Source organism: Myotis nattereri, assembly GCF_964212035.1.
Source record: "Myotis nattereri genome assembly, chromosome: 3".
NCBI lineage: Eukaryota > Metazoa > Chordata > Mammalia > Chiroptera > Vespertilionidae > Myotis > Myotis nattereri.
Window position 1 is genome coordinate 121,704,621 of NC_138077.1, and position 20,590 is coordinate 121,725,210.

A 20,590-nucleotide genomic window follows, 5' to 3' on the forward strand; every position below is an offset into this window, starting at 1 on the left:
CTGCCAGACTGTGGCCATCAGTAGGACATCCATTGAGGGGTCCCTGACTGTGAGAGGGGCAGGCTGGGCTGAGGGAACCTCACCCCCCAGTGCACCAATTTCGTGCACCGGGCCTCTAGTAATAATAATAAAAGGCTAATATGCAAATTGACTGAACGGCAGAATGGCCGGTTGCTATGATGTGCACTGGCCACCAGGGGGCAGATGCTCAATGCAGGAGCTGCCCCCTGGTGGTCAGTACACTTCCATATGGCGAGTGCCACTCTGCCAGAAGCTGGCTCATGGCTGGCCAGCGCAGAGGTGGTGGCAGGAGCCTCTCCCACCTTCGTGGCAGCACTAAGAATGTCCAACTAAAGGTTTAGGCCCGATCCCTTGGGGGCCTAAGTCCTTAGTTGGACATCCCCTGAGGGCTCCCTGGCTGCCAGAAGGATGTCTGACAGCAAGCTTAGCCCTGATCCCCCGGGGAGTGGGCCTAAGTCAACAGGTGGACATCCCCCAAAGGGTCCTGGACTGCAAATGGGTGCAGGCTGGGCTAAGGGACCCCCCTGAGTGCACAAATTTTTGTGCACCAGGCCTCTAGTTATTATATAATTTTTCTTAAAAATTTTAACTAATACTAATATGGCAACTTCTACAGTCAAAATTGAAAAAAGGTAACAAGAAAAATGGAAGTTTTAAGTCACTTAAATAATTACAATAAAATGAATTTTTGCAAAATTACAATCTAAATATCTTGCTAAATAATTTGATGAAATGATCATAAAGCCAAAACACTTTCATAATATTTAATAAAGTAAATGTAAAGCAACCGGATAGAAAGCATTTACTTACATTATTTAAACTACAATAACCCAACTATTATGACCTAATAGTCAATTAATCTTTAAAAACACCCAAGTGCTTCTTTTCCAGGGAAGATGAGAACTATATCGGAACACTAGAGAGCCTTTCAACCTCCCGTCCTCACAAATGTAGGTGTCAAACAAACAAACAAACAAGAAGAACACTCCACTGGGAACCTTAAGCAAAACAAACAAACAAACAAAACCTCTACTAAACCATATAATAATTAATTACACAGTAAAGGTAAAGATTGATATTTCCATTCAGGACTAATGATGTGTTAACAGTCCTAAAGAATGCTCCTTAAAGGCTTATTTTGTCAATACTACTGATTTCTAAAACACTTTTTACTATTAAATAAAATGGCACCAATAAAATATATAGGAGTGGGAGTGGAAAGGAGACTCAGGAAAAGGTTTTACTCTAGCATAACAAACAAAATGAAAAGCTCACGGGCTGCCTTCCCTCTACCAGTTCACCATTTACAATAACTACATAATTACTATCAACACTGTGTACTTACCCTAGCATAACAAGCAAAACCAAGCCTGCATGCATATTTACTTGTAAATAAAGCAAATTTAAATTCTTCATGAATGATTTTTTATTAACATCCCTAAATAATGTACACATTATGTGAACATTACAAAAAGGAGTAACATAATGAAATCTACTAATCTCTGATACTAGAAATTTTTCAAAATATGAACATATAAATTAAGGCAATTTTCTTATAATTTATTTCTTGTTGGTACTGGTAAGGTATCCAATTAATGATGAATAATGTAAGTTAATAAAAAAAACTTATGCATTAAATTTCTTTGAAATAGAAAAGGTTTCATTTTATCTTATTATACCAACTTTAAGGATCCAACTTTAACAAAAAGAATTTTATAAATTACACTTGTATGAAGAGGATTAAAAGAATCATATTTGAGACCAAAACTTATTAGGTGTTTTAAATTCTTAACTATGCATACAAGTTGTTGTTATTTCTTGTGTGGTTGTGTGGTTTGTTTGTTTTTATTGTTATTGTTGTAGTTGTGAGGGGGATAGTCAACTAATCTCTACAAACACTCAAGTACTTCTTTTCCAGGGAAGATGAGAACTATATCGGAACACTAGAGGAACTTGTGGTACTAAACAAGTTATTATTTGTGTCTACATTTTAATGATTGCAAGTTACATAGTATTCTAATCTAATTGGGAATCCAAAAACACTTTCCATTCACCATTAAAAGTCCAAGACAAATAGTTTCACTCACAATACATTCATTAACTTACTATTTGTTTACTATTTGTGTTTATAAACATATCTAGAAATATTTAGCTATCTGCGTTAATTTTAGCTTAACTGTTGCAAAGCTAAAATAATACTTTGGATTTTATTTAATAAACAAGTCACTATTGCAAGTGGAATAAAAGTACAAAATCTAACAAACATACCTTTGTGTGGTCCACTAATTATAAGTAAAATTCCAGACATTATTAGCTGTTATCAAAATTACAATACCACCTAGATCTAATAAAACCAAGCAATCTGTTTGAACAGGGAGAGGAGAACTTTCATAGAGTGTTCTCTCTCACATAAATTCTTAATGGACTATAAAGAACTTTTAAAGTGGTTTTAGATTTGAATTCAATTGCTCCAATCCATAACAGACTTCCAAGAAGAATTTGGGCCAGATGACACATGGGACCCACCAGCCATGTACAGTCCCACTTCACCCTCATGGGTATAAGACTAAAAATGCTAAATTTCTTACTAAGAACCATAGGCACGGATGAGCCATATTTACAGTAGTGCAGCTTATGCATTGTAAGCACAAACATCAAATTATTAAATGAAAAGATTTTTGTATTGTTTACCTTGTAATAAACTAAAGTAGTTACCAATTTTATTAAATATCATAGGCACTATGCCTGCATGATCAATCAGAAAGAAATGGAGGTTTAGAGAACAAAAACAAGCAAAAACATGTCATTCAAGCTGTTAGGGAGAATGAAAACACCCAATATTTGCTCCATTCACCTTGTCCACTTCACCTATAAGAGAGCTAATTTTCCCAGAAACAGACACATTACTGCATACATGGATATTAGGTCTAAATGCAAACACTCCTTATTAATACTCAGGTTCTCAAAGTTATACTCACTGTTCTTTACCAAGCAAAGCCTTCCACCCATAAGTACCTGCATAATTTCAACATTAATAATTTGCTAACAAATTAGAGTGATTTTATGTTGCTCTGAGCACATTTAAGAATTACCTATGAAAATATAAAAATTAATTTTAAACTTCATAAAATATATAAACCTGTATTAATTAATATATATAACTAAGTTAAATAAGCTATCTTCAGAGACCCAACATGAAGTTATAATGGGTATATACTAATATGTGGACAGAAATTTATTTGCAATATTACAACAAAAATATTTATTTTTAAATCTTAAACAGGTTAACTGACAGTATAGTCATATAAGAGTCTTGGCAATTTCTTTTTAAAAAGTAAGTATACAAATAGGAACAAATTACTCATTCTGGTTATTAAACTATTGATTCTTCTGATTACATACATAACAATTATTTGCCTCCCACAGCTTTTAGGGGAACATACTTACACACCAGGACACTATAGGGACTCATTATAAAAACTGTATATTGAATTGAACTATCCTAACAAAAAGATTGTGATTCTTCCTGATGAGTTAGTACTATGGATTTCTATGCTCCCTATATACTAATTTTAGTTTAGTATTACTGACATGTTAACATTACACCTTGCACTGATGTATTTGGGGATCTTCCTAGCTATGCACGCACTATTCATATGGTATTAATTATAACCAGTTCACTCCAGCAAGGAAAGAACAATGTTTTTAACTCAAACCTAAACATTACCTCACTGTAATAAGTAGTGGGAATGACAAGAGAGGTAAAACCTCAAACATGGGAGTCTGTGTTATCTTCCCCTCATATTTCAGTGAAATCCCCTTCCCCTCTTCCCCCATAGTCTTCTCTGATTAGTAGTATGACAAGAAAACCAAGCAGCCTCAGATGTGGGTTCCAGCCTAGATAGTGGGCTCTGTGGCTCATCAATGGAGTTCCAGGCAGTCCTTTGTGAAGTAAGGGCCTGAGCTGGCTCGTCGCCAAGATCTCCTTCACCTCAGAATTCTATGGTCCATTTAATAAAAAACCAAGGCTCCAAAACATCCTTTCCCCCTTCATAGTATGTCATAACAAGTTAAAGTTTCAGTGGCAGGAATTTAAATGAGAAAAAACATTCTTGCATAAAATTTCAAACAGCAGATGCTGCAAAGGGCAGGCCTCTGCACTTTAACTCACTGTGTTACCTTAGCACATTCATTTCTCCAGATAATTTCCTCATGTTAGCCTAAATTAGGAGCAGAGAGCACACAGAGTTTGGAGAGAGGTAGGCAGGGCAGCAGAGTAGCCAATCTGCATTCCCGGCACCCTTCAGCCCCAGCTCCTAGGACATTTCTTTGCTAGCCTATTTTACTCCCTTGGATGGATTATCAGCAACTCCCAGGAGAACTGCTGTTGTGAAAAGGATGGTCAGGACAGCCTTGCTGGGAAGCTGACATTTAAGGGAAATTAGAAAAAATTAAGAGAAGCAAGTGGATACCTAGGAAAGAGAATTACCACCAAAAACAAGTAGAAAGGCCCACAAGGCCCACAACCTAAGGTGGGTGCTCATTTTACAGATGAAAAGATGGAAGCTTAAGAAGGCTGAGCACTCTGCCAGAGCCTAGCATGTGACAGGGCCAGGATCTAAAGTTTTAGGATGTGTACTGAGAATTCCAATGTGCGCCCCTAATAAGAGAACTCTGGCCTATACTACAGCGCCTCATGAAAACTGTCCTCCCTTCTGCCCATGACAGAGTCACCTACTCCAACACTCATCCCAGCGTTCTGTATCTGTGAGTGTCTGTGCATCAGACCCTGGTGAAAGATAGCAGCCAGAGTGGATGAGAAGATAGGTGAACTCACACAACTTGACTAAGTGAACTCTAACAAGCAATTGTGTAGGACGTGGAGTGAGAGTCTCACCCAGATTTAAGAATGCTCTGACAGTTCCCTTTCTAACATCAACTATGCTCCTGCCTCATCCTCATTCTCCTACTCTACTCACACCTCCCTGTCCAGCTCTCTAGGATCCAAAGTAAATACAGGAATGAGCAAGGACATAGAAGAACAGTCCTCTCTGCTGTTTGCTTTAGGTTTTTAATAGGCCACCCCCTTGCTATAATTATACAGTAAAGGGTCACACTGTTACAATTTTGTTTTGTTCTATAACTGGGTTATTCAGATGTTCAACCTAGGCACCTACCCTTCCCCACCATAAGCAATTCTGCCAATACATTTAGTCACCTACCCCACTCCCTTCAATTACAGCAGCCACAAGAGGTTTAGGCTTCCGGGAGATAAATATGGGAATAAGCGCTTCCAGCTATAAATTTCGTCTCTCAGGACCAGCCAGGAAAAGGCCACTGGAGATGACAACTTTGTAATTAAGGTTACAACTGTTCAGTCTCCTTCCCAGGGGCCACTCTTCAATTCTCATGCATCTTTTTATTCCCAGCTTCATTCCTGGTCTGGCTTTTCTGTCTCATCTCTGCCTGATTTTGATTTTGCCTAACCACTACTTGATCATAATCAGCTCTGCTTCTTGCCTAGTTTTCTAGGCTGGAAGTACCACTATGAAGACAATTTAGATTCGGCTCCTTTCTGCTTCCATGTTCAGAATTTGCTAAATGGACCCATACAACTAGAGTAGAAAATCCCACGTCCACTCACTCAGCTATGCCCCAATTTACCTTCTGCGCACTTATGCCTCCTCGCTATCGTGAAACAAAATTAAACAGATAATTTATATAGAGTTGAAAAGGAAAGAAAAAAGATAATTAAAGAATTAGAAAATGAAAGAAAAGTACAGAATTATTCAATTTGAGTAAGACAAAGTTAAAGGAAGACTGAATAATGGTTTTCAACACTGAGAAGGAATTGGAAAATCAGAGGAGTAAATGACTTTCTCTCTCTATAAAAGACACCAGGGGAAGAATAAGCTTAAGAAGAAACTTAGATATGTAGAGAAAGAAAGTTCCAGTCCTAAATTGGACAGTAACCAGTTTGTGACTTTGAGCAGGCAATTTCATGTACAAAACGAAAATTATATTAAATTCTGTCTAAAGTTCCTTTTAACTCTGACATTTCATGATTGCATGAATTTCATTCTTTGAAAAAAATAAAGGCAATTCCAACATGGCATTATGAGAAAACAGTGAATACCATGGAACCACATTTACTTTGGAAAGATCTCGTTCAACAGTAGGACTTCAAGAGTGATGTAAGATGATCAAAGAAGTTGTGAGGAATGGTGGACACATCAAAACCATGACAATGAGGAATGCTGAAGAAATAAGAAATTTAAAATAGAAACTATTAAAAAAAAAACTATTATTTATACGGGGGGGGGGGGGAGGGGGGGAGCGGGGGAGAAGAACAATAAAGTAGGCTCCAAAACATTTCCCCATCAAAATGGGCAACACAATACACTGGATAATTTGTTCCTACTTGCATGATGTCATCATGCGAGGTTTAACTACTTTTAATAATGAGTGCATTTCAGTCACCCCTCACTTGTTCCCACATAAGAACGAATCAGCCTCTCAATGGCCTATACTTCATGAGTCATAATTTTTCTGTTTATGATTCACAAAATGTCTTCAGTCAGTATTTCCCAGACTGCTGTGAGTTTATTCCAAGAACCAATTTCATCTCCATTGGTTTCCTACAGGAAACCAGACCAACTTCCTATTATTTTATTTTCCTTACTTTTAGCATACCATAGCCCACATCAAATTAACTGGAAGTGAGAGTGATAGAAGACTTCACTCTGTGCAAAGAGAAGCCAACACAAACAATGCCCAGTCTAGAAGTCACAGATTCAAAAATAAATAAAAAATGTGCTAATATTAGAACCTTCTTTCAAAAGAGTTCCAAACTAAATAATAAGAAATATATTTTAATTAAACTTATTATAAGCATTTCACTGTAGGAAAGAACTTTTTTTAAAATTATTGTCTATGAGTGCAGTAAATCCAACAAAGCTGACAAATATACAGAAATTAATTATAAAAAATAAAATATGTATTTTCCACCCTATTCCCTAAAAAGCTACCAGAAGAACAGGCAGACACAGCCCAGTGCACAGACCCTGGGAGTTGTGGGGACAGAGAGACGTCTCCAGAGCAACCTGGCAGTCAGTCCATCTTCTCCAGCTGCCTATGCCAGCCCCTGCCACATCCACTACTCCATGACTAAGGATCAATCTGACTTTACACCATAGCAAAAATAGTGGCAGGAACATGGACTTTTAAAGGACCTCTGACAGTGGCTCATATGCATGCTATTCTCCTAAAACACTAGGAGTACCCAAGTAGTATTTACTTTCATGGACTACATACTGCTCAGAAAAAGATTTGAATGGGAAGAATTTGGATATAAATATATATTGCATTCTCCTTAGTTTATTTCTTTTCTCATCATCCTGATTGTATAGGTACAGTTTTAGGCTTTAAAAGCTCACAGAGTCATTAACTGATAAGAAACAGGGTTTGACCATGTCAAATTCCAAAGCTGAGACATAAAAGGAAAAAGGCCTAAGAAGAATGAATTTAATGCAGATATTACATGTGGAGAAACCAAGAAACCTGAACATTGGAGCAGTAGTTCTCAAAGGAAAGTCCCAGACCAGGAGCAGCCTCACCTGGGCAGTCCTAGAAAGGAAGGTCCTCAGACCCACTCCAGACCTACTGAATCAGAAGCTCTGGGGAAGTGAGTTTCATCATATTCTCCCTTCCTTTCCCAAGAAATTTCTAGAAAAGACTCTACTCAATTTATATTTCCCTCACAACCCCATAACTTCTAGACCCTCTGTATTCTGGCTCCTCTTCCAGGGTATTGCTAAAATTGGTGTCATTTTAAAAGACACCAATCATCTCAAACCAATGACTTTTCCCTGTGCCTCCCTCTCCTAGACCTATATGAATTACCTAGCACTGTGGACATCCCCTCCTGCATGAAATGTCCTAATTCTTTTACTTCTATGACACAATTCCACCCTCCTGCCTCTCCATCTCTCGCTTGCTGTCATTGGGAACTACTCTTGCTCCTTCCACAGTACAAATACATGCATGTCTCAAAGGTTCAATCTTCAATCTTCTATTCCTTTTTTCAGCTGCTGCTTTGGCATCTCAAGAACATCCAGAAATGAATTTACATTTCTGTACCCCAAATCTCTCTCAACCCTCTCAAATTACTCTAAATGACCTCATGACCCGTTTAACCTGAATGTCCTTCCAGTACAGCCAATGGTATGTATCCAAGAGGGAACTTCTCATTTCCTGATTCCAACAGTTCCTCCCTGAATGCCTGGTTCCCTGAACACTTAAGGATCATGGTCCCCATATCTTGCCAGTAGAGGAATCAACTCTACCAGGCAACCTGTTTCACCCTCATCATTCCCATTTCTCATGCCACCATCTTCATCCAAAAGCTTCCTATGTCTTCTGAAGCCCTACCACAAGACTTACCTATAAAGCTCACCTCTGATTCTATTTTCCCCTGTTCAAAAATATGTGGAGATTGCCCAAATGCAGCCCAACTTTCTACCTAGCCTTACCTCACATTTATCCTCAACGAAAGTTTTGCTCAGCTAATCTAGAATGCTCATCATGTTAAAAACATGTCCCAAGTTTCCTCACTTCTGACTCTTGGCCTTATATTACTACCTCCATTTTAAATATCAGTTTCTACTAACTATGTCTATAAATTTCACTCCCCAACTCCTCCTTAACAACATGCATAATTTCCTCAAACTGAAGTTCTCCTTCACCTGTCTCTATAGACCCAAATACATATTACTAGCCTCTGTCACTTGCCACCATGCACCCCTACAAAAGGTGAGACCCTCCACAACAGAAGTGGGTTTTACAGATCTTTGTGTCCTCCATTCTACCATGTATGCAAATATTTGTTCAAGGGCTAAATGATCTTAAAGCCAAAGTTCATGCTCAAGTACCATTTCTGCCACTTAACCAGCCTTTGGGAGTAGGTGAAACACAGTACAAACAGATAAACTTCACATACATAGCAATTTAGGAGGAATCAACTCAACCTCCTATCCTTTTATACTTACTGCAGTATTAGGCTCACGTCAAAGTAAGGAAAGTATGTCAGATTTTTTGAACTACAAAAACATTCTAGAAAAAGATCAGCTCACTTATTACCACAATGGAAGAAGGGAGGCTTTCTATAATAAATCTTTATAAAATTTCCTTCATCTCACACCATGTCAGTTTACAGTTTTCAGAGGTGATAAACTATCTGCAATCCGAAAGGAAACTTCCTGATCTGAAGGAAGTTAAATAACGGAGCATTCATTCTGAAACATTCTATTTTGTCTGGAAGATACTCTCATGTTTGATCAGGAAGGCCGAGCAGCTAGATAAATTATAATGTGAAAGATGGATTGATTGCTTCAGTTCGGGATAAGTAATTCATTCCTGCAGTGATAGTCACTGCTTCTCTGGGGACAGAGGAGTGATAATCTCTCAACACATGGTGTGCAGGATACTCTTTGAAAATGAGAGGATACATTTAGAGTCATTTAGAACAATTGCTCTGTTCTAACCTTGATACCTTTCACAAATCAAAGCTTAAGCCTGGATACAGTACACAATCATTAGAGATTAGAAAGGGGTTAATTTTTTCCCCTAAAACAGCATAGACAAGAAGTGTTTTTATTGATTGATATGTAGCCACCCTTCAAGGTCAGTATTTTAGAGAAAAGGTATAAGAAATTATACTCAAGTTTTAATTTTGATATCAATTACAAAACACAGGGCTTGCCACTGTGTTCCTCTATACCTGGTTTCATTTTATCTAATTCATAATTTCTCCCTTAAAATAGCAGAGAGATAAAACATGCATACAGCTTCCATTCTGTCCCAAATTGGGATATGGAGAAATAGCAAACAAATAAATTACCTTAAATACTTTCTGAAATAAGACTGCTGAATTCATTCATCAAACAGCAAAAAATACTGATAGAGTTCCTGGGCTGTTTTAAAGTTAATTTGCTTTTATTTCAAAGTTCCACTAACTATTCTGATTAAATAAGTATCTAAATAGACATCATATCATCCCTGCCTTCAGATTTCACTCACTCAAGTGAGCACTGGAGTTCAACAACAAAAACTTGACTGAAACAAATTGCTAGAACCCTAGGGGTGGGCTGCTCAGGCTTACTGCAATTTGTTCCAGAATAAAAAACTAAAGAGAGCCGGAACCGGTTTGGCTCAGTGGATAGAGCGTCGGCCTACGGACTGAAAGGTCCCAGGTTCGATTCCGGTCAAGGGCATGTACCTGGGTTGCAGGCATATCCCCAGTTGGAGATGTGCAGGAGGCAGCTGATCGATGTTTCTCTCTCATCGATGTTTCTAACTATCTCTCTCCCTTCCTCTCTGTAAAAAATCAATAAAATATATTTAAAAAACAAACAAACAAAAAAAAAAAAACTAAAGAGAGGTAGGTATAATACTGGAGAAAAGAAATCAACATTAGCTGTATCATACTGGGGTGACAAGAAGCTAATAAGATTTTCTTCCAATGATTTTTACTACTTATAATAAAACATTTAATTTCATTAATTTAATATATTATCAAAACTCAAGAATAGTATTTTCTCAGCCAGTGCTATAACCACTACCAAAAATTAATATTAAAATAGTAGTTTTATTAAGTTACATTTTCCAACATTTAAAAAAATCCTTCATCTATAATGTAATTTCAAATGGCAGAAAATACATCCAAGTGGGGTTTGTAACCACAAGACCAACCCAAAATAAATGAGTGAGTATTGCTATTTTAACCTTAGCAGTAACTTTGTATTATATTGTTCAATAACAAAGAAACTACTTAAAAATGTATTAGTATTTCTATTAGGATTAATACTTAAACTAACATTAATGATAAAACTAGGATTATGGTTGTATTACTGCATTAGAAACAACAAACAAAAAATAAAACATAGACTAATTCAGGAGCACAGCCAGCGAAACCATGACAACGGAAAGGGCTTACTTTGACATGGCTCTGGGCGCCAAGGTTGTAGATCTCAGTGGGCTTTACTTCATTGATGATCTTTACAAGGCAGGTGCTGTCAGTGAGATCGCCGTAGTGTAACTTCATGTCTTTAGGGTTCAAAAACATAGCATTAGATAGAAGAAAATGACATAAGCCCAATTTTTTAAAATATCAAAGTTGAAATGCATATTCTAAAAGTCTGAAAACCAGACTGGTTCCAGATCAGCAAAGACTTTAAAAAGTGAAATATTCTTATTTGTTGCTGGTGTCCCTACAGGATTTATAAAAACAGGCTAACTTTTTAAAAAATCACATTATGACAGATGTTATACAATTAACTATGGCTTCCAGGTGATTGTAAGGTATGCTACCTAAGAGTGAGATTCAGACAAAAAAAAAAAAAAAAAAAAAAATCTTGCCCTAATGTGTATACTCTCTAAAAAAAACTAACACACTAATAAAGGTGAAGACAGCGATGTTCATATACTGTTATCTAGCAATTTTCAAGTACTTCATAAGCATCAATCCTTTAGCCATCCATGAAATGTGTGAAGTAGTGACATAGGTGATTAAAGGACAACTAGCCTATTCTAACCCTAAATCTAAGCATATCCTTACATTGACTTCATTAGTCTAGGACACACATACTAGTACATGGATGATTTGGTAACTTGATCTTTTCATTATTTTTACACAATACTGATTTATGTCTAGATCCATTGGCAGTACCATTCTGTACTTTGCATAAAAATAACAACTTTAAGAAGTATTAATAAATAACCTAAATATTAAGATTTACTAAGGACAATGAGGTCATCGTCCTAATGATGTCACTACTCATACAAGTAACCCAAACCTTCAAATATTCCAGGCTCTGAGGTAAATATGAAATCAGTTATGGTTTAAAGCTGACTGGATTATCCCTGCTAGCTGGAAAAACTGGACAAGTAAAATAGGATAAACTAGGAAACTAAAAATTGTCATGTCCTAGTCCCAGTTCTGTCTTTTACATGGTGTGTGGCCTTGATAAAGTGACAATATCTCTCTGCCTTTATTTACTTATCTGTAAAATGATCTCATTCACTACCTTGGGAACTGCTGGAAAGATCACATGAGAAAACACAGTGACTATGCCATGTAAATCCTACAGAGACATACTGGCAATTTTAGTAACAAAAATAAAAAACAACTGTAAATACTGACAATGATCTACACAGCAATTAAATACAGTTTTTATTGCCATTTGGTTTGGGACCTTTCTTTAAAATTAAATAAATGTACAAAGATTGTTTAACATAATTACATTAGAACAAATATAAAAAGCAAGAATATTCCAAAACTATGGAGCTGGTCTTACTTGAGGGGATACGAACACCTGGAGAAGGGTGATCAAAGGCATGTCTTCTCTTGGTCTCTAGAGTGGCAAGACCTGACTAACATCCTTGTACCAGCCTCACCAAGATGACACTGTGACCCAGGGCCAGCAAGCAACAAAGGGTTTTCAAAGACTGCAGATAGCATTCATCACAGGTAATTTACGATCAATAACTACAACTTCATGGGCTTTGAGAAAAAGGACATTAGAAAATACCTCATAATATAGGACATTATAGAAAGAGATTGTAGAAAACACTATTACTTACTTCCTTCAATATGAGCTTGGGGGTTCTTATACAGATGTTCAATTCGGCCAGTATTGAATGAACTGGATCTCCGTACAATTCCATGAACCTGCATTTTCATAGTGTGGGACAATATGAATAAATTATAAATGTGCAATGAAGATTAATGAGCAACTCAGAGTTCTTGTGCTAATATTTAGCTTTGCAATATATGTGTGTGTGTGTGTGTGTGTGTAAAACTATCATTTACAAAAATTATTTTTGCATTATTAAAAAAGTCCCACTGCTTCCATTCCCCGCAATCACTGCACTCCAGTCACTGTGTCCTACCTCCATCTTTGTCAGTGTTTTCACTGCCAATCTCAAGAAAAGTAATCAGATAGTTACGTGATTTCACAGCAAGTGCTCAGTGGTACTTAAATGTCTCCTTTTATAAACACACATGTACAGCCTTACTGCTGACAAAAATATCTCTTACATTTGAAACTGAAGACAGACCATGTGAGTCCATATCAGTAAAATAGCCTTGCAACCTCTTTAACACTGAACAGGAGGCCAAAAGCTCCAAATACCACCACATCTGTTCAGTGTCCTTGGACCTTTGTACCTTACACCTATTATATACATACATAAACACACACACACACACACACACACACACACACACACACACACGTATATATATCTGGATCCACAAATATAATCAGAGAGCAGTTGCTGTGTGGAAAAGTAAGAAGCTAATAGATTGGGGACAAAACTTATGTACTACTAAAGACATACAGAAAATTCAAATAAAGAGAGGACTTTAAAAAAATGTTATCATTGACTTAACCATGATAAGTGTGAGGGGGAAAAGTCATTTGAAAAGTGCATACCTGTCTAATACTGAAGAAAAGACTATTTGTATCTGATACATAAGATAAATTATTCAAGTTCTGGTACCACTTCCTTCTTGTGTCAGGATTGCTCCCTTCGTGTTGCCAATGCTAACAGCAGCTATGTCACTACCTGTGCAAGTTTCAGTTCCACTGGTGGCAGTTTAATTCTTTCACTTATTTCAGAAGTGTTCCTTCTAATGCTGGGTAGTATCATTTGCAGCTGAATACACTTCTATATTTTAACTCAATTGTTTTCTGTCTATTCCAAACAAAAACTAATCTTTGGCATGACTCAAATATCCCAAGTGCAGCAGGAAATTATAAGCACATAAGACTTCTTTCAAATAGAAAGAAATGCCATCATCATTTTACATGGCATATATGAGAAACTGACATCTAAAAAAGGATACCACACTCCCACAATCAATAATTCTGTTGATTAGTTGCTTTGTAGTCAAAGACAAATGCATCCATGCACCTATTTTCCAAAAGAACTACACCAAAAAAAATTTGGTAAACCTGAAAATATTTTAAGAAGGAAATATCACAACCTTGGTTGACAAGAAGGTAGAATCTAGGAAACATTAAATTGAGATGTGGGTATACATATCTATTTCTTAATTTAGAAGTGAAGAAAATAACATATTAAAGTTGGGGTTTATTCTACTTAAAGGTCTCCAATTTTTCCAATTATTATTAACTAGAGGCCCGGTGCACAAAAATTTGTGCACTCGGGGGGAAGGGGGATCCCTCAGCCCGGCCTGGGCCCTCTAGCAGTCTGGGACCCCTCAGGAGATAACAACCTGCTGGCTTAGCCCTGCTCCCGGGTGGCAGAGGGCAGGCCCAATCCCTAGGTGCAGCCCCTGGTGGGGCTCATAGCAGGGCCGATTGGGGGGTTGGGGCACCAACCCCTGTCACACTCAAGGCAGGGTCGATGGGGAGGTTGTGGCGCGACCCGCTGTCACGCACAGAGCAGGGCCCATCAGGGGGGTTGGGGCTCCGTACCCTGTCACACCCAGAGCAGGGCCCATCAGGGGGTTGGGGAGCTCCCTCCTGTCACACACAGAGCAGGGCCCATCAGGGGGTTGAGGAGCTCCCCCTGTCACTCACAGAGTAGGTCCGATAGGGGAGTTGGGGCACCTTCCCCTGTCACACACAGAGCAGGGCGGATCAGTGGGTTGGGGCGCCGCCCTCTATCACCCACAGAGCAGGGCCAATCAGGGGATTGGGGCGCCACCACTGTCACACTCAGGGCAGGGCTGATGGGGAGGTTATGGCTCTACCCCATCACACACAGAGCAGGGCCCGTGGGGGGGCGGGGGGGGGGGCTGGGGCGCCACCCTCTATCACCCACAGAGCAGGGCCGATCAGGGGGTTGGGGCACCGCCACTGTCACACTCAGGACAGGGCCGATGGGGAGGTTATGGCTCTACCCCGTCACACACAGAGCAGGGCCCGGGGGGGGGGGGGGGGGAGGACTGTGGCCCCGCCCCCTGTCACACACAGAGCAGGGCCGATCAGGGTGTTTGGGCGCTGCCCCCTGTCATGCTGATCCCGGTGCCAGGAGGCCTCTCAGCTCCGCTGATCCCGGTGCTGGGAGGCATATTACCCTTTTACTATATAGGGTAGAGGCCTGGTGCACGGGTGGGGGGCCAGCTCGTTTGCCCTGAAGGGTGTCCTGGATCAGGGTGGGGGTCCCCACTGGGGTGCCTGGCCAGTCTGGGTGAGGGGCTGAGGGCTGTTTTCAGGCTGGGAGTGACTGAAGTTCCCAACCGCTCCTTTTTTTCTCCTTTTTTTCTTTTTTTTTTTATTCTGGGCCAGCTTTACCTTGAGGCTTGGCTCCAGCTCTTAGGCCTCCGCTCCTGAAAGTAGGTTTCTGGACTTTGCATACAATGTTGCGAATCTGCTGGCTGAAGTCTGGCGGTATTTGTTAAAATGTTTCAAACTGCAGGCTCAGAGGCCTGCAGCCGCAGGCAGGGAACATTGGTTTCCTCCATCACTGAGGCAAGCAAGCCTCATGTTAGTTTCAAGCTGCCTGGCTGCTGGCCGCCATCTTGGCTGACAGTTAATTTGCATATCTCGCTGATTAGCCAATGAAAAGGGTAGCGGTCGTATGCCAATTACCATGTTTCTCTTTTATTAGTGTAGGCTAGAGGCCCAGCGCATGAATTCATGCATGAGGCGGGTCTGGCCGGCCCACCCCAATGGGGGCCATCGGGTCCGGGCCAGTGGGGGAAAGGGGCGGCAGGAGGTTGGCCACCAGCCCCACCCAAAATTGGGGCCCAAACTAGGCTGGGCCAGTGTGGGGTCACACGGGAGTTCGGCCAGTCCCACACCCAATTGGGGTTTGGGGGACCGATCAGGGGAAAGGACAGCTGGAGGGAGAGGCCACGGGTGGTCGGCCGGAGAGCCCTGCCCCTGATCGGGGTGTAGGGACCGATCAGGAGCTGGGCCGGCCAGGGGGATGGGCTGCAGGAGGTTTGGGGGGGCAATCGGGGGCCCCATCGGGCCAGTTAGCCGCCACAATGCAGGTCATAGCAACTGGGTCATTTCAGTCATTCAGGTCATTCCACCATTCTGGTCGCTGGCACATAGATATAGATAGATATAGATATAGATATAGATATAGATATAGATATAGATATAGATATAGATATAGATATAGATATAGATATAGATATATAGATATAGATATATAGATATAGATATAGATATAGATATATACATATATCTATATATCTAGACTAGAGGGGCCCGGTGCATGAAATTTGTGCACTCGGGGGGACCCCTCAGCCCGGCCTGTGCCCTCTTGCAGTCCGGGAGCCCTAGAGGAAAGTCCATGGGGAGCAGGCCTAAGCCATCAGACAGACATCCTTAGCACTGCCGCGGAGGTGGGAGAGGCTCCAGCCACCACCACTACGCTCACCAGCTGTGAGTCTGGCTTCTGGTTGAGCAGTGCTCCCCCTGTGGGAGCGCACTGACCACCAGGGGACAGCTCCTGCATTGAGCGTCTGCCCCCTGGTGGTCAGTGCACGTCATAGCGACTGGTTGTTCCACTGTTTGATTGATTTGCATATTAGTCTTTTATTATATAGGATTACAACGTTGAACTGCTCTACAAATTTAATAAATGTTGTTTAATAAAAAAAAGTTCACAAATGTACTTATACAGAGCAAAATTTGTGTTTACCACCAAAGTTATTTCTGAAATATAGATTTTTCAGTTTTATTTCATTGGATAGAGAATAATTTAAATGTTCTAAAAACAGATAATTTAAACTTGACAATGAAAAACACAATAAAAATATGGGGCCCTGGCTGGGAAGCTCAGTAGGTTGGAGCATCATCCTGCACACAAAAAGGTTGTGAGTTCGATTCCTGGTTGGAGTGTGCATGGGAGGCAACCTACCGATGTTTCTCTCTCACTTCCTTCCTTCCTTTCTCTCACTCTCTCTCTCCCTCCCTCCCTACTTTTGTCTCTCTCTAAAATCAATAAACATATGTATCCTCTGGTGAGAATTTAAGAAAAGGAAAGGATGGATATGGCCCATCATGCTAACACTCAGTATGGTTTCAAAATGAAACCATAAAAAGCTTTTTTTCACCACAGATTCTAGGATATCCAACAACCCAGAAAACTATTTCAGAGATCGTCACAGATCAAGAATGGAATAGCAGAAACTCCATATCCTAACAAATAATTTCTCAGAGATAACAATTACTCAGTCTTTTATATCCCATTTTTGTTCTCCTGATCTCCCTAGTTATGATACCTTTCCTGGAAGTGAAACCCACAATTCACCTATTCTTTAACTTCTTATATGTGTTGATGTAGTTGTCACCCAATTATTTAATATAGGTTGTTCACATATTCCCAGATAAATTTTACCTTTTAAAGGATTTAATTCTGTCCTTCATTTATCTGGTTTCTCTCTGCATTTGTGCAGTTTACATTCAATATTATTTTGCATTAGTTTCAGGTGAACAAAAATATGCTGCTGGTTCACTGCAAATAATGACTCTAGGAAAGCACTGGAAACTAGAATGCAGTTTCGTAAGAAGCTTCACTTCTGTCAGTTTTCCTTGCTCCCTTATTATGGAAGGAATAAAACATGCGCAGGGCTAGGATCCTAGGACATGTAACATCCTGCCTTCCACTAATGCTAAGTAGTGAACTGGACTAAGGAGCCTTCTACAAAACCTGTAGCACCAGGCACTGTATGACTCTATTACTCCCATAACCATAAGCCCCATAGACCCCACAGAACTCCTCTGGACTGTCTACCACAGACTGTCATACTGAATCTTTATGATAACCTTGGGGAAAAGAGTGCCTAACAGCCCCATCCATGGGGAGGGACTAAGCCTTAGAAAGGTCGATTGACTTGCCCAAAGCCCCAGAGGCAACAAGTGGCAGAGGAAGGTTAGGACACAGGTTGTTCAGCAACAGGGTCAACTGGCTTCCTCTCCACAGGAAGCTGAGCAACTTTATTCCCCTCCTTCACTCTGAGCTAGCTGACAGAGTATAAAACAGAATTACCCTTTGCCCTTCAACAATGTGTAGAAATAATGCCCTGACTGGTTTGGCTCAGTGGATAGAGCGTCGGCCTGTGGACTGAAAGGTCCCGGGTTCGATTCCGGTCAAGGGCATGTACCTTGGTTGCGGGCACATCCCCATTGGGGGGTGTGCAGGAGGCAGCCAATCGATGTTTCTCTCTCATTGATGTTTCTAGCTCTCTATTCTTCTCCCTTCCTCTCTGTAAAAAAATCAATAAAATATATTAAAAAAAAAAAAACAATGTGTAGAAATAAACACAGTTTTTTTTCTTGTTTTGTTTACTGGCCCCTGTTGCATATTTTTTATTTCCTTATTTTTAATTTTTTAAATTTTATTTTGCAAATATTGGTTTGTATAGTTTCAAGTGTACAAAATAGTTGTTAGACAATCATATAATACTAGAGGTCCAGTACACAGATTTGTGCACATTGAAAGGAAATTCATTAGAAGGTGGCCAGCAGGGTGGGACTGGGCTAGATGGGCTGGACACGCCCTGGAGCCAACCTCCCACGGTCCCTCCTCGGCATCTGTAGAGTGAGCGGGGTCCCTCTGGCAGATGGGGTCCCTCGGCCTGGCCTGTGGGGATGGGGCCGAAACCAGCTCTACAACATCCCCAGAGTGCGAGAGGGCACTCTACAAAGTTGCTGTGGTACAGGGTGTGCAGTAAACCAGATTCAGGGCTGACAGTGCCTCAGTAAGGGCTGAATGTGGAATCTCCCGGCCCGTGAGGAACTGGGCTCCTTCCTCTCTGTTTCGAGGTGGGTCACCCAAGAACCACTGCTGCCAAGTCACTGCAGCTCGGCAGCTCCTGCATTGAGTGTCTGCCCCTGGTGGTCAGTGCAAGCCATTACGACTGGTAGATGGGTGGAGGAACACTTAGCATATTAGCCTTTGATATATATACACTAGAGGCCCGGTGCACAAAAATTTGTGCACTCAGGGGAGTCCCTCAGCCCGGCCTGTGCCCTCTCGCAGTCTGGGATCCCTTGGGGGATGACCACTTGCTGGCTTAGGCCCGCTCCCCGGGGGATTGGGCCTAAGCTGGCAATCAGACATCCCTCTAGCAGCCCAGGAGCCCTCTGGGGATGTCCACTTGCCAGCGGGGAGCAGGCCTAAGCTGCAGTTAGACATCCTTAGCGCTGCTGAGGAGGTGGTCCCGCTACCACCGCTGTACTGGCAGCCATCAGCCTGGCTTGTGGCTGAGCAGAGCTCTCCCTGTGGGAGTGCACTGACCACCAGGGGACAGCTCCTGAATTGGGCATCTGCCCCCTGGTGGTCAGTATGTGTCATAGTGACCAGTCATTCCCAGTGGTTCTGCTGTTAGGGTCAGTTTGCATATTATCCTTTTATTATTTAGGATAGAGGCCTGGTGCACGGGTGGGGGCCGGCTGGTTTGCACTGAAGGGTGTCCCGGATCAGGGTGGGGGTCTCCACTGGGGTGCCTGGCCAGCCTGGGTGAGGGGCTGATGGCTGTTTGCAGGCTGGTCAAGACCCCCCGCCAGTGGGGACCCCTCACCCCATGGAGGTTTGGCCAGCCTGGGTGAGGGGCTGATGGCTTTTTTCAGGCTGGCCACACCCCCTTTAAGGTGGGGGGGTCCTCACTGGGTTGCCTGGCCAGTCTGGGTGAGGGGTTGAGGGCTGTTTTCAGGATGGCCAAGCCCCCCGGCAACAGAAGCTCCCAGCCTCTCCTTTTTTTCTTTTTGTTTTTATTCTGAGATTTATTTACCTTCTATAATTGAAATTTTGTTGCCTTCAGTGGAGCTCAGAGCCAGCCAGGATGGGTGGGAAGCTTGGCTTCCTCCATCACTGGAGCAACCAAGCCTCCTGCTCGCTCTAGCTCCATGGCTGCCGGCTGCCATCTTGGTTGGGTTAATTTGCATATAGTTGCTCTTATTGGCTGGTGGGCCTGGCTTAAGGCATAGCGAAGGTAAGGTCAATTTGCATGTTTGTCTTTTATTAGATTAGATACTTCACAAAGTGTTCCCCACCCAAATATTTCTAGTACCCACCTGGCACCATAGTTATTACACTATTATTGACTATATTCTCTATGCTGTATTTTAAATCCATGTACCTATTTTGCAACTACCCATTTGTACTTCTTAATCCCTTCACATTTTTCACCCTGTCACCCAACCACTTTCCTCCATGGCAAACAGTTTGTTTTCTGTATCTATGTGTCTGTTTCAATTTTGTATGTTCATTTATTTTGTTCTTTAGAGTCCACATATAAATGAAATCATATAGTATTTCTCTTTCTCTGATTGTCTTATTTCACTCAGCATAATACCCTCTAGGTCTATCCATGTTATCACAAATGGTAAGATATCATTTTTTTTTTTTTTTTGTAATCCTCACTGGGGGATATTTTTCCATTGATTTTTAGAGAGAGTGGAAGGGAGGAGGAGAGACAGAGAGAGAGAAACATTGATGTGAGAGAAACACATTGTTTGGTTGCCTCCTGCACACACCCAACTAGGGCCACAATGGAGCCTGCCCTTGACCAGAATCAAAC

At 41.0% G+C, this 20,590-nt stretch overlaps 1 protein-coding gene across 1 annotated transcript in view; it reads right to left on the bottom strand.

Moving 5' to 3' along the window:
• The window catches only part of GMDS (GDP-mannose 4,6-dehydratase), a 686,242-nt gene that overhangs the window by 500,042 nt on the left and 165,610 nt on the right, over positions 1 to 20,590 (bottom strand). Inside the window, exons 3-4 of the mRNA XM_081086210.1 lie at positions 12,661 to 12,748; positions 11,015 to 11,124 (exon numbers count right to left, since the gene is read on the bottom strand). Coding sequence (XP_080942336.1) covers positions 11,015 to 11,124; positions 12,661 to 12,748 — 198 coding nt within the window. The remainder of the gene's footprint in view (positions 1 to 11,014; positions 11,125 to 12,660; positions 12,749 to 20,590) is intronic.